The sequence below is a fragment of the Acipenser ruthenus genome, chromosome 7 (genome assembly GCF_902713425.1).
Source record: "Acipenser ruthenus chromosome 7, fAciRut3.2 maternal haplotype, whole genome shotgun sequence".
NCBI lineage: Eukaryota > Metazoa > Chordata > Actinopteri > Acipenseriformes > Acipenseridae > Acipenser > Acipenser ruthenus.
The window spans coordinates 12615402-12630007 of record NC_081195.1 but is presented as its reverse complement, the minus strand read 5'-3'; the positions used below and the strand labels follow the sequence as shown (position 1 = coordinate 12630007).

Genomic DNA, 14606 nt, shown 5'->3' with positions numbered 1-14606 from the left:
ATGGTATATGGGAAGCGAAACCATAGCTACTGAATATGGCTTGGGGCTTTAGTGAAATGTGTTTTGATTGGAGAATCTTCCCTGAAGTTTCTCCTATGGCTATATCACTACAGTAAATATTTTGTTAATTTCTTTTTGCATTTATAAACATTTTGGGCAATTTAGAATGATTTCAGGTAAGCTTTGTACGTTTGATCACCGAATCTCCTATCAGAAAACAAAAACCGTTGCTGAAAAATAACTGTGTTTTGGTTGATTGTCTGAAGTCTGACAAAGGCTTTTATGCTAATTTGAAATTACATCATCGATCTAATTTGATCGAAATGATAATGGTCCGTCCACAAAGGGTTAAACAGGTTTTAGAAACAAGAAGTTACACATATAACCCAATTATCTTCATTCTTACAAACTCAGTTTGGGGTCACCTATGCTTCCTATGAGTTTGTAAATCTACTTTGTAAATCTAATCTGCAGTCTATCAGCCTGATTGAACAAGGGAACCCTTCTCGAAGCCTCGAACAGGTCTGCCGATGGGCTCATTCCCAGCAGCGCTCTGAGCCCGACCATGCAGAATACCATGACCACGCCATCTTCCTGACAAGGCAAGATTTTGGTCCTGCAGGTATGCAAGGTACTGTATTTTTCTCGATCAAGGCCTGTGCAGTACTGCAGACTGGGTGCTGATTAGTATCTGCTTCTGTTCACAAAGGTTGGCTTCAAGTCTTACTCAAGTAAGGCTTCTGGAAATTTACAGTTTGCCATGCAGTGGGGTCATCTATGTTTTGGAGTATTAAATCTCCATTGAAACATCTCAACTCAGCAATCAGTTGTTACCTCCTGTAGATGCCTTGAAGTAATTTTCCAGCACCTTGCTGACTGGGCATTGGTGCCAACCGCTAGAGAACTTTATTATTGTATTTTTTTTTAAATTTAAGGGTTTGGCATGTAGAGGGGATAAAAAACATATTACAGTATTCTACAGCTATGGCCAAACATTTTGCATCAGCTAGAATTCTAGGATTGAGTCATAATAAAATTAAAATAAATAAATAAATAAATAAACTGTATTAACATAATTAAAGAAACTACAAAATGATATTGCAAAAGTCTAGTACAGTATTTCATGTTCGATTATGAAATGTCACAAATTTTTGCCAGTTTTTTGTTAAGTATGTGAAAAACTACAAAACATTATGTAATTCAATATGTTAACGTAACATTATTCAGCAGATTTCATTCGATTTAATTCTATAGGGCGATGCAAAACTTTTTGCCAAGGCTGTAGTTTAGCATTGCAATGTCTAAACTGGTATTTTTCAGATGTATTTATTCTGTGTTGCTTTTGTCTTTCTTTATGCTGTTTGCAATATCTGTGCTTACTTGTAATTTAATCTTTTAATTTTTGCTGCATGATTTGTGTTCCCCTGTGTAAAACTGGTTAAAAAAATTGCTTGCTTTTAACTTTAGTACCTGCAGACCCCAAGATAAAAATGGTTCATTTAACATTAAAGGTTAATTAAACATCATTGTATAACTAGTAAGCTATCTCACATTTTTATAATTGTATTGCCTAGTTTTTAATTCTCTATTCACCCATTGTATATAATATTTCAAAAACATTCCGTTCTGAAGATTCTAGAAACACATTTTGAATACTTTCGCATGGAAAATGTTGCCATAGTTTCAGCTGTATTTTGGTCATAACAGCCCTGTCTCCAGGACAGTTTTAGATTTGCCTTGCCCTCTGCTCCAAAGGAGCACCCATTTGGGCAGGAATGCAAATATTACACTAATGAGCGAAGCTAGTACAGAGGAGGAAATGTGTCACACATTTTTATGTCAACAAAATAGTCAATGGTGTAATAATTTAATTGTGTTTGATATATCATTTTGGGGGTAAAAAAGAAGACCCTGCAATGATCTAGGGGTCTCGTATTCAGGGTTGATGGTTGACTGCCATCCAATTTTGAGTTTTATGTAGAAACTTAGTAACAACTTGTGGTTGGGAACACATTTTGTAGTAGGAATGCTGTCACTTCCTCATAATTCTGTTTCAAATTAAATCACATAGCAAAATAATCTGTTCGCATATGGCATATTGTATGCATTAACTCAGGAAAACATGGCTAATGATGCAACATGTTTCAGATGTCCAAGTGGTGTTATTTATTTGGAGTCCATAGTCGAGCAACTTAGGGATAAGTCTCATTTCACATTGTGTAGTGATTTTCATATGGGCTTGTGAAAGGCCTGGTCTAAATTATAACATTATTTAGATTACATGCTATTTTATATGTGTTTTGATCAGTGCTGGTAAGCTGCTGGCTCTGGTGTTATGTAAATGAAGACATAGTTTGACCTCTTGTCATTTTGAGCATTGCATTGCTGAATCGCACAATGAAACTCCATTAACTTCCAGGTACAGCTGGAATAGTGGGGCTGTCTTAAAAATAGCACAGTCAATATCAGCTTCTGTTACATATCGATTACAGTTCTGTAAAGGAGACTCAATTCCTTATCGCAACTAAAAACAGAATGCAGTGTTGCCATGCAAGTACTGGAACAAAATCTATTGAAGATTTACTAACAATTTATTTTTGTGAACAAAAACACCATTCTAGTCAGTTATGCAAATAACATGCCCTTGTAGATATTGTATAATTTTGTGACATCAAAGTGCTCTGTTGGAGCTCAGGTTGCGTTTAGTTTTTCACTAAGTACTGGCATGCATCCTGTTATTTTAGCTCTGTAATGTCTGGTGTCACTTGGTGTTCACTGTGTTTATACCACACCACTGGAGGCTTATGCGCTGTTGGCTTCTAATTATTGTACTTACATTGATGCTTACTGCTTTTTTTCTGCATGCCAAAGTTCTTCAAATGGTCAGAAAGCACGACATTTGTTCAATGACAAAAAAGAAAAGGAATGTGCTTCTGGGCCGCACTATGCTAAGCTGAATCACTGCACACAACTTGATCGAGTATAGTACACAATATGTTTTGAGATGGAAATAATGTGTTTATAATGTGTTTTTTGCCACTTACTGCTGTTTTTAACTGTTGTGCCATGTTTATAGTGAGGTTAGCAGGGTTAAACAAAAGCCCTATAGTGTTCAGGTGGGTTGTTTTGTGGGGTCCAGTTATTTAAAAAATAAGCAATTTCTAGCAATTACAATAGTTGCCCTTCTTAAAATAAACACAGTACTATATTATTGAACTATTGTTAGCATTTATGTATATTACTACGCTGCCTGTGCACGTTTTTCTGACCTTTGCCTAATATCGGCTGTGCCATTTTAGCCCTGATCACATCCTTGGACAATTGGCCTAGACTCTAGGGATGTTAATTCAGTCAGTCAGTTAATATTTCAGACTTGACTAGCCTGTCAAACCATCTTTTCCCTGTCCAATACTAACTGTTTACATCCACAGCTGTCTTTTTTGGCAACCACATTACCCTTTCATTCTGCTGATACACTGTGATGACGATGTCTTGAGTAAGCCTGCAAACATGATTGTCTTTGCTACTGTGGCACCTGCTCAATGTGCACCCACTGTCATGCATATTTTGAATGCTGTTAGATCTTTGTCTTTCCCCCATTTCTGGTAGACTAATTGTGCTGCTGCCACAGCTTTATAGTGCTGCAGGGATCACATATCACATCACATGATCAACCTAATTTGATCTGATTCAGACAATGTCACATCCAATCAGGTAGTTCTGAATAAAGTGGCCAAGCAGTGTACATTCAAAGTTCTACAAATAACATAGACAAGGGCTTCTGTTGCCTTTGACAAAGAAATTCAGTCCTTATGAGTTTTTGCAGGTTTGGGCTGTCTGAAGACTTGCCACTCTGTAAAAATAAATGTTATTTTGTTTAGTTGTTTAACTCCTAATCTCAAATTCCTTGTGGAGAGGGTGATACTCTCTGAGGTTTATCATTGATTTCCCTTATCTGGGTCTCACTCAGGTTACGCTCCTGTGACAGGCATGTGTCATCCCTTAAGAAGCTGCACACTCAACCATGAAGACGGCTTCTCCTCTGCGTTCGTAGTGGCCCATGAGACTGGCCATGTGTAAGTTCAGAATTCACTGTTGTCGATACTAATTGCAGACTTTCTTTAAACAAATCTTCCTTTTTTTGTTGTTGTGGCTTGTACATCCCAGGGTACTCATTTTAGACTGTCTAAACACACAATGATGACACTCATGACTCAAAATTCAGATTTAAAACCATCAATGAACGTCTTTACATGGACAAGTCATGACAGTTTTCCTCACAATGTTTTGGCCGTACTTCTCAGGAATTGCATTTCCATGTAGTTATGATTTAGGATGACAAATCGGGCCGTGACAATGCAAATTACTGCAGTCATAGTGATTTAGGGGAGAGGATATTTAAATGTACCTGTCTGCATACTAATTAGGGAAAGAACGACTTTGAATATCGTGAGGAGAGCTTGCATGCATTGCCATGAAGATAAAAACATTTAACAAGATACATGGATTATGTGAAATAATGTATAATGTGATATCTTGTAACAATTGTAAGTCGCCCTGGATAAGGGCGTCTGCTAAGAAATGAATAATAATAATAATAATAATTCACGCGTTGTCGCGCACATTCTGAATTACACCGCGCATTAGCTACTTGTTTGTCTGGTTATCTTTCCAACACACACACACACACACACACGCACACACACAATTATATAAAATATAATTTCTACAAGTTTTAATTTCTACTTAGAATTTATATTTGTATGTGTGTGTGTTAGTGGAACATCTGAAAGTTGCATTTCATTAACAGTAGACCCACCTTTTATAATACATATTTTTATTTTGAATATAACCTACAATATTATTTTTTTTTTAACCTACAATATGATATATATAATATATATATACAAGCCTGTTGTTATCTCTACTGATCCTGGCAGCCTTCAATTCCTTTGTTTTGTACAAGGTAGGAGAGGTTTAATCTTGAAGCTAGCCACAGCGCTTCAGCAGATTCAGCAGAAACATTTTGATCACAAAACTGCAAAGCTGCAGCAGCTCAACCTGGATTACATGCTGCGAGTGACACACACACATGCTTTGCTTTAAAATGGTTCCCTGTGCTGTGAAGAGTGTCAATGTGTTTTATAGGCTATCTTTAAGAATGCCTATTGATTTCCACATGTGCAACTGACATTTTGTAAACGTTGGCTCAAGAGCACCACCCATAGGAAATAGCCATAGCCGTGGTTGTTAAACCAGATCTGTTTATTTATAGAAGTGAGTCAAATCTTCAAAGAGCAGCTTTATTCAGAAGAATGATTTACAATTAATCCATTCATGATAAAATGTTAGCTTCTCACTGATTTGTTTTACCTACTGTTTAGTTTAATACCTGTAGCTGAGAATACATTGCTAATAGAAATATTGTATAAGAAACATATTGTACAAGAAGCATATGGTTCATTCAGTACATACTATAAAATCATATATCATATACAAATCAGCTCATTAGTATCTTAACCAACTGCTGAATAAATGTTAAGTAAAGTACAATTTTACAAATGAATACTGTTTTCTTATTACAATCTAAATCAAATGCATTGGGGCTTTCTACAAGTAACAGTTCAAATTTCGCTAATCCAGCCTGTGAATAAAGAGATACTGCTATAACTTACTTACTGTTGGAGCCAACACTGGGCTTGTGCTCAGAATGTAAGATAATCTGAACCTAGAGCTCCAAAATTGCATATATTTGGCTACTTTAAGATTTCTCCCACATTGCCATTTAAGTTATTTTCTTGGTTTATTGATAACAAGTGATTTATTCAATTTCCTGCACCCTTGCTGTTATTTAATGAAGTAACTAATGTACAATTTTAACAGGTTAGGTATGGAACATGACGGTCAGGGGAATCGCTGTGGTGATGAAACCAGCATGGGCAGCATAATGGCACCACTGGTACAGGCCGCCTTCCATCGCTACCACTGGTCACGCTGCAGCAAACAGGAGCTGAACAGATACATACAGTATGTGGCTTCCCTGTATTCTTTTTTTGATAATAATTTAAATAATACATATACACGTCCGTCTATGATACACACTTAACCAGTGCGTCGTAAAAAATAGAAAAATATTTTATTGCATTTTAGAACATTTTTGGCTTTCTTTAGTCCATAAAAATGTACTGTCAAATGCCTTAGGCACTATTGTACACCATTCATCAGCCAATCAGCTTTCAAATATGTATGTCTATCCTATGCCAAATTAGTACTTTACTTGAAAAAGCGTAATAGACATTGGTTTATTGAAAACATGGTATTGCAACAAAACATATATGTTTCTTATGGCTGTGTCAGTTTGAGGGCAAGCCAGGCGTGACTGCTTTGAAACAAGGTAAATACACCATAGGTGTGTTTTATTCCCTTGAGTGTTTTTCACTCTTCCTTATTTGGAATTATTTTTCTTTAATGTTTCTTCTTGTTTCTGGTTTCTATTGGGTTTAGTTCTTATGACTGCCTGCTGGATGATCCCTTTGAACACAAATGGCCCAAACTTCCAGAGCTCCCGGGAATAAACTACTCAATGGATGAACAGTGTCGCTTTGATTTTGGCGTGGGATACAAAATGTGCACTGCTGTACGTGTTTCCTTTAATGTCAGGTTTTCCGTGATGAATGTTTTTAGGAAAACTGTCAGGTTACAGTATGTGGGTAATACAAAGGTTTTGGGGTTCAGCATTGAAGGGCTGTGGGTCTCTAAAGTTAATGGTGGTGATCTCCAAGTAGCTGTTTTACACAGTGTAGATTGCTCTTTGCTATACACTATAACTAAAGGGCCCTTGATTGTTCAGTAAAAAGCCATTGCAAGTTTCAGTGAAATTATAATGTAAATACAGAAACGCCCATGCTATGTGTTGGAAGTTGGAGGGTTGCAGTATGTGTTGGAGGTTGTGTCTTTGATTGATTAGAAATATATTCAGGACAGCAGTCATGCTGTGAGTCCTTAGCTTGATTGGGACTAAATTATGGCAGTTTTTCACATGTCAGGTAGTGGTGATAACAGCTGTCAGAGTTGTTACTGGTGTGCTCGAGGTACTGTAAACACACATTCTAAATACCGATGGGATTACTAGTTAACAAAGCCTAAGAAGCATGGAAGCAATTACCATGTGCTCCAAGAGGAGGATGTTTATAATATAATTAAATTTCTAGGTGTCAATCTGATGAAACCAGTCATCTGCCAGTGTATAATGATGAGGATTATTTTTTTTTTCTATTTTTTTTTAGTTCCGAACATTTCACCCTTGTAAGCAGCTTTGGTGCAGTCACCCTGATAATCAGTATTTTTGCAAAACTAAGAAGGGTCCCCCTCTAGATGGGACAGAATGTGCACCAGCAAAGGTGGGTACAATAAAGAATTGTACTATAAATGAAAACTGCAACAATAGACACTTATTAAAATATATGTTGGTAAAATGTATTTTCCAGTGTTTATACTGCATTGATATGTTATGTAATTTATTTTACTTTTGTGTTCGCTAACTAAGTAGGTAAATATTGGAATTCTCTTGCCCATTGTTCTAGAATTCTAATTCTAAGGATCTTGGTAGAGCAGCAGGGTAGTGGCAAGAGAAATTAGTTTGAAATGAGTTTTAATTGGTTTTAAAAAATACATTAAACAAAATACCACACAGTAGGGTCTATACAATTGTTCTTAACTGTTGATCTTAATACTGACACTCTTTAAATATTAAATTAGGACCAAACATGCCATTTTACTTTACATTTAAAGACAGAAATACACCTAAAAGTCTCATACACACAGTGAGAGATTCTGGTTGTGCCACTTTATGTTATTGTTTTCATGGCTGTAATTAGATCTGACACTCTTTAGTTCAATTCACTTTACTCCAGTGTGTCTCCAGTGACTCCAAAATGAATCGCAAAAAATGATTAATTATCGTTGCATTGAAATCCTAGCATTTGATTTCTATATTATGTCTAGTGGTGCTTTAAGGGTCACTGCATATGGAAGACTGCAGACCAGTCGTACAGCCAGGATGGAAACTGGGGCTCCTGGAATAAATTTGGGTCTTGCTCCAGGACCTGTGGTGGAGGAATACGGTCCCGCAGCAGACAGTGTAACAACCCACCGTAAGTCATCCTAAAACATTCAAACTTGGCTGACGGTTTTATCTCACTGCACAATTGTTTATCTTATTTAGAGTGTTTCAGTTGCTGCTGACAAGATGCAAATAACACAGTGGCAGCATCTCAGTACATCAATTGTGTGTACGTGATGAGAAAATAATAAGCAATCCTCTGTTTTTGCTTCTTCCCCCGCTAAAACTGTAAGAACAATCTTGTCCTCTTACTTCCTGAAAGAATAGAAAAAGCACAATATGAAAGATGCTGAATATTGGAAAGCACAATATGGAAGATGTTGAAACTTTGGAAATCACTAAAGATATTTTAAATGATGGTAATACATTAAAAAAGGAGTACTTTAATGTTTTTGCTCTGTAAGCTATGATACATTCTAATGTTGGGGTCAGTGTTGTTGTACAACTAAATCTTTTTTGTGGTGGGTAATTATGCTGTTGTTTTTATTATTAGTAGTAGTCACAGTAATAATAATAATAGTAATACAGTAATAATAATAGTGTCTTTATTTCCAGCCCTGCATATGGTGGACATGACTGCCATGGATCCACTTTTGAATACCAGATATGTAATACTGAAGAATGCCGTGGCCCATTTGAAGATTTCAGAGCCCAGCAGTGCTCACAACGAAGCTCCCATTACCACCAGAATAAAAAACATACCTGGCTTCCATACGAACACCCAGATGGTGAGTTTATATATATAAGATTGAATTAATACAACATGTTTGAATGTATAGAGTCATAAATGTTGTGTTTTTTTATCAACAAAACTACAGCGTTTTTATAGGAACAAACAAGATCCTATGTGAACAAGATGGCCTTGTTTTTCGGGTTCGTGCCCCTATAAAAACGTGACCCAGAGACTTAACTTGATGTTTCCAGCACACCAGGTGTACTTTTATTATACAAAACAAAAAATAAAACAAACAAAAACCTAGCTCTTCTGAGACTGAGAGGTTTACCTGACATACAAAACATATAAACACTTTTACACAAACACACAAACGAAATGCAGGTTTAACTTTTACACAGTACCTTTTTACACAGTATATGACACACACTTGGACTCTTCAGACAGCAGCAGCCTTGAACAGACTGGCTGCTCTCCTTTTATACCTGGCAGCTGGGCTCAATTTACAATAACAAGGCCAACTGCCAAAACAATAAAACAATTAACAAATAATTAAATCAAACAATACAATTAAATCAATTAAACAATTAAATTAAACAAAAACAATTAGCTTGGCAGGGAGGCTTTTCATCCTGTCCCTGCCATAAGACAAACATTTTTACACTTGCAGGACCCCTGCCCTGCCACACACACACACCACTAGAGTTTCAGCATTAAATGTTCTTGGGGCTGGTGTGTTTCAGAGGCCCAGAAGTGTGAGCTGATTTGCCAGTCTAAAGAAACAGGAGATGTGGTGTTCATGAATCAGGTGATCCATGATGGGACACGGTGCAGTTACAAAGACCCTTTTAGCGTCTGTGCCCGAGGGGAGTGCATGGTAAGTAGTATAATGACATGGGTGTATATTGAACTGATGTAGATATCTGCAAATCTAAATACCTCCCTCATTTAAATCATTACAATTTATAAAGGCTTACCACATTAAAAGCATAGTGAAGTGTAAGAAAGGTGAAAGCATGGTAAAGCCTAGAGAGGTATAGCAAAGCATATTAAATGAAATGATGGTAAATGCAAAGTATAACCACAGGAAAACTGCTCAATTAATGTAATCCATAATTGTCAATGTATTTCTGTCTGTAAAAAATATTTAAATCTGTTAGTGTGCATTTTACAATGAAATATACCATGAGCATAGACTGTATAATGTATACATTATTTCTGTTATTGCAGAAATGTGATCAGTAGGTTCCTAAATTAAAATATTTTAGTACAATGTCATTTTTAAAAACCAGTCAGGTTCATTCAAGTATGGCATTAAGACTGTTACATTGACTTTTGCAGCATGTGGGATGTGACAAGGAGATTGACTCCTTTAAACAGGAAGATAAGTGTGGTGTGTGCGGTGGGGACAACTCACACTGTCGGACAGTCAAAGGGACATTTGTCAAGACTCCCAAAAGACCAGGTACAAAAGCTGAAAACTGAAGTGTACCCTTTGTATTACCCATGTACTGTAAACTGAACAAAGTATTTAGCTTTCCTATTAAGATCACGCAACTTTTACATTTTGCCATTTCAAACTGCAGAGGAAAGGTGAGTGTAGCAGTATTCATTTCTGTACAAGCATTCTAATAAAGACATATTACTTGTACAAGAGTACCAAAAATAATGTTTTTTTTTTACAAATAACAGCACCTTGGCCCATGTTTTTGTATTAAGGGATTTTCTCAAAAGCTACAATTAGACCATGAGAGTACATTTCTGGAAAAGCTAGTGTCTTCAAATCAATAGCTCTATTTTGCATTCATATTTTGGATTATGAATTTATTTTTTGAGGGTATACTATTACATTGTTTAATTTGTTTTACTTAGCAGGCATGCTGAAAATGTTTGACATACCAGCAGGCGCGAGGCATATTCTCATCGAGGAGACCGAGACATCACCGCATGTTATTGGTAAGTGTACTGGTTTGTCATGATCAAAAAGTCACTCTCTATTAAGGATAATTTGCGTAACTCCATTTTTAATAGTCATGTTTATGGTGATTGCAGTGGGCTAGTCTGATGCAGGAGAGCTGTAACATTGGTGATCTTTTCCTTAACAAGTAGGAATTCTTCTGTAACAGACACTTTACAATATATTTCTGTTACGGAAAGGCAGTAACCACAGTTGATGTCCAGTAGTTCCCTTACATGGAGTCAAGTATAAAGGCTGAAACATAATTTCAACAGCTTTCAGATCATATTGGGCTTTACTGACAGGCTTCTCAAGAGGCTACAATGCCATTACTGTTTTACATTTAAGCAGTAATACCTGGCATAAGGGAAATTACAAGGCACTGTGTGTGTTACAGTAGGCATAGCCGCTTCATGTTGTATCAAATCCCTCCAAGCAGTATTTATGGTACTCAGTCAGACTTGCTTACTTTTTTATGCTTGCATGTCTGTCCCAAATTAGGCCATGCAGGGCCTCCTCAAGGTTGTCAGATTAGTGTAGGTGTTTGTGGCTCTTTCAGCACACTCACAATACTTCTCTGTAAGGATTGCTCTCTATGGGAAAATGGCACAATGCCAAGCCTTCCTAAATGGATTTTTCAATATAAAATAGTATTAATTCAAAAGGAAGATGAGAAGGAACTTTAAGAATTATTGGTAAAAGAACCAGCATGGCACAGACAGGGTTTTGAGAAATAATTTAGTGGGGAAAACTACTGTATACTTCAAAGTTAGGATAAAATATAAAATATGCATTACTGTACTACCATAATGTCACACACATATACCTATAGGCAGTGACACATAAGAACAATACTAATTAACTACTTAACAATAAATATTAATACATGTATGTGGCAGGATTGGCAGAGGGTGAGGCTCAGGAGACAGTTTGAAACAAACAAAAAGGTTTCAAAACACAAAATAGACACAAAACAAAACTTACAAATAAAGCTTCCAGGCTGGGCAACGCCTTCACTGGATTCAAAACGAAAAACAGCACACACTGAAAACCACTGGCTCTTTCTCCTTCCAGAACTCTCTCTCTAGCCAGGGCCTCTCCCCTGGCTTTTATCCCCTGTGGCTGGAGCCCAATTAATCAATAATTGCTGATTATTCAATTAGGGCTCCAGCCACATTCTCACATGTTTTCCTGGCAGGGAGGAATTTAACCCCCTCCCTGCCAGTCCCAACCACGTTCATAAAGACGGGGTAGTCCCCCGTCACAATGTAATATAAAGTTATATCATGTCTTATACAGCAAACCCTTTTTAAACTTTTTTTTCTTTTGTTTCATTGCAGCTGTTAAAAGTCAAGCAACAGGTAATTTCATACTGAATGCAAAAAGTGAGGATGCAATGCCCAAAACATTTATTGACACTGGTTTGGAGTGGGAGTACACCATTGAAGATGGCAAGGAAACCTTGAAAAGCAACGGCCCCCTGCATGAAAGCATTATTGTTTTGGTAAGTATATCTGTTTCCAAGAAACTGGCGATGTAAAAGACCAACACAACTGTAAATATCTGAGCATGAAAGCTAGTATATTTTTAATCCCAATTTAGTGTTTTTTGTAGTTCAATTGCGTATCTTCAGTATCATATGATGGGCCCCAATCAAAAATATTTAATTCATGCCTGTTTTTATGGATATTTTATGAATATATGTATTATTTTCATCTGTATTATTATTATTATTATTATTATTATTATTATTATTATTATTATTATTATTATTATTATTATCAATATATTGTGTTTGTGTGCGGGTGGACGAAAGCCGTCCGACATTATTATTTATTATTTGAGACCGGCGAAAAGCCAGTTAGAATGTGTAGTCGGCGTGGATGGGGTTAATAAGGTAATTATTTGATTAATGGGTAATTAAGGCTCCAGCCACCATCTCTTTAGGAGGAGAGTCGAGGAGTAGAGAACGGAACAATTGCTATACATGCTGGCTCAAAACCAGTACAATATTTGTTTGCTGTTATAGTAATTATTTGTCTATTTTGTTTTGGCCAACAAGCGGTTTTGTTTTGATAAAGTTTTTTTGTTTTTGTTTAAATCTTTCATTTATTAAATACGAGCGCAGCAGCAGCGCAGTTTTGCCCCGTACATTTTTGTGTTTCGGTTTCATTTCCTTGGTCTGACGTCACCACTGCAGCCATCACTGCCACATGGACTTAATAAAGTTTTATATTAGGAAAATGTATTCCTTTGGAATTTACACTGCTCTTTAACCAAAAATGATATGTCTGAACAGGCAATTCCTCAAGATGATGACTCCAAAACCAGCCTAATGTATAAGTACATTATCCATGAAGATCTACTGCCGGTTATTGGAAACAACAATGTCCTTTTGGAAGAGATGGACACATATGAATGGGCCTTGAAGAGCTGGTCACAGTGTTCAAAACCCTGTGGGGGAGGTTGGTTTTCATAAATCCCCATCCTTATTTGAATATCTCTGCACCCAGACTCTGGGTAAATTATACCAGGATATTATATCCCCAACAAAATATATTACAAGACCGGTAATACCTATAAGATTACACTTTAATCTAAAGAATAAATGTAAAAAAAAGTCAGAAAATGAATTATTCATGACATTCTTGGAAAAATAAGGTATGTGGCTTGTACTTTATTCCTTATATAATGACCATCGTGGGTCGTGCATATTTACGATGTGATTTGAAATGTTGCAGGTATACAGTATACAAAGTATGGCTGTAGGAGAAAGAGTGACAACAGGATGGTGCACAGAAACTTCTGTGACACCAACAAGAAACCCAAGCCAATCAGAAGACGCTGTAACCTCAATGAATGTAGTCAGCCAACGTAAGTCTTGCTCGGATAAATATAAATTACTAAGAAAAAGGATCTAGCGCTAGAGTTTTCTGCATGGCCATGTGTTATTAAAATAGGGCTGGTTTTGATGTACATTTAGTGCTTGTGAGATGACTGAGAAAGACAAAGGCACAGATATTTTTTCTTATTATCTTGTATCTGTATATACAACATGCAAGACAGTGGGATCAATCCTCAGATGAGTTTGACTCACCCAGGAGTAAAGCTCATTGATTGACTGGCATCATATTTAATCCTGCAAGGTTAGAACAAATGACCCACAGTAGCTGCTGTTCAAGAAGACTTGCACACTGCTGTTTAATTTTGCAGGTGGGTGGCAGAAGACTGGGGCTCTTGTAGCAAGGTATGTGGGAAACTTGGATTCCAGTCAAGGGTGGTGCAATGCCTTCAGTCCCTTCAAAATGGCACTAACAGGACAGTCCACACCAAATACTGCACTGGGGAGCGGCCAGAGACCCGGAGACCCTGTAACCGTTCACCATGTCCAGCACAATGGCGAACAGGAGCCTGGTCTCAGGTGGGTACAGATCCCTCACTGGTACACCACTTGCCCATTTTTTACATATGAATCTAAATGCAGGTAGGAACTGGAGCCAATGTGCTTTAGGGTGCATATAGACCTCACAGAATGAAGTTGTTGAAGATCAGGGGGATTTACCCAGTGGCATTTCCTAGTATAAGGGTGGTACATCTTCCATAATCAGAACTGGAAAGCATAGTCAAAGGGCTGTCACTTATACTATCATCTACTGACTTTTGCTGACAGTGAAACAGTAAAGATATAAAACAGATCTCTAGAGATTTAAAATAAGTAAGTTATTTGCAACCAAGTATGAAGCAAATCAGATGAGATGATCACATTTTCTTAGTAATTCAGATAAAGGCAAATACATATAATTGAATCTAATTTAATATAATCTAATTGTTATTTTGATTGCTTTTTTACATTT

At 36.8% G+C, this 14606-nt stretch overlaps 1 protein-coding gene across 5 annotated transcripts in view; it reads left to right on the top strand.

Annotated features, from left to right (window-relative positions):
* Positions 1-14606, top strand: part of LOC117414646 (A disintegrin and metalloproteinase with thrombospondin motifs 3-like) — a 55671-nt gene that overhangs the window by 36334 nt on the left and 4731 nt on the right. For 2 of the 5 annotated variants that reach the window (XM_059026391.1, XM_059026395.1), the window contains 14 exons: positions 475-631; positions 3971-4076; positions 5884-6027; positions 6505-6637; positions 7287-7400; positions 8005-8153; positions 8678-8850; positions 9539-9672; positions 10137-10260; positions 10668-10751; positions 12093-12256; positions 13052-13217; positions 13494-13626; positions 13966-14173. In XM_059026391.1, coding sequence (XP_058882374.1) covers positions 475-631; positions 3971-4076; positions 5884-6027; positions 6505-6637; positions 7287-7400; positions 8005-8153; positions 8678-8850; positions 9539-9672; positions 10137-10260; positions 10668-10751; positions 12093-12256; positions 13052-13217; positions 13494-13626; positions 13966-14173 — 1989 coding nt within the window. The remainder of the gene's footprint in view (positions 1-474; positions 632-3970; positions 4077-5883; positions 6028-6504; positions 6638-7286; positions 7401-8004; positions 8154-8677; positions 8851-9538; positions 9673-10136; positions 10261-10667; positions 10752-12092; positions 12257-13051; positions 13218-13493; positions 13627-13965; positions 14174-14606) is intronic. The other 3 variants (XM_034024408.3, XM_059026394.1, XM_059026393.1) reach the window with 3 other exon arrangements.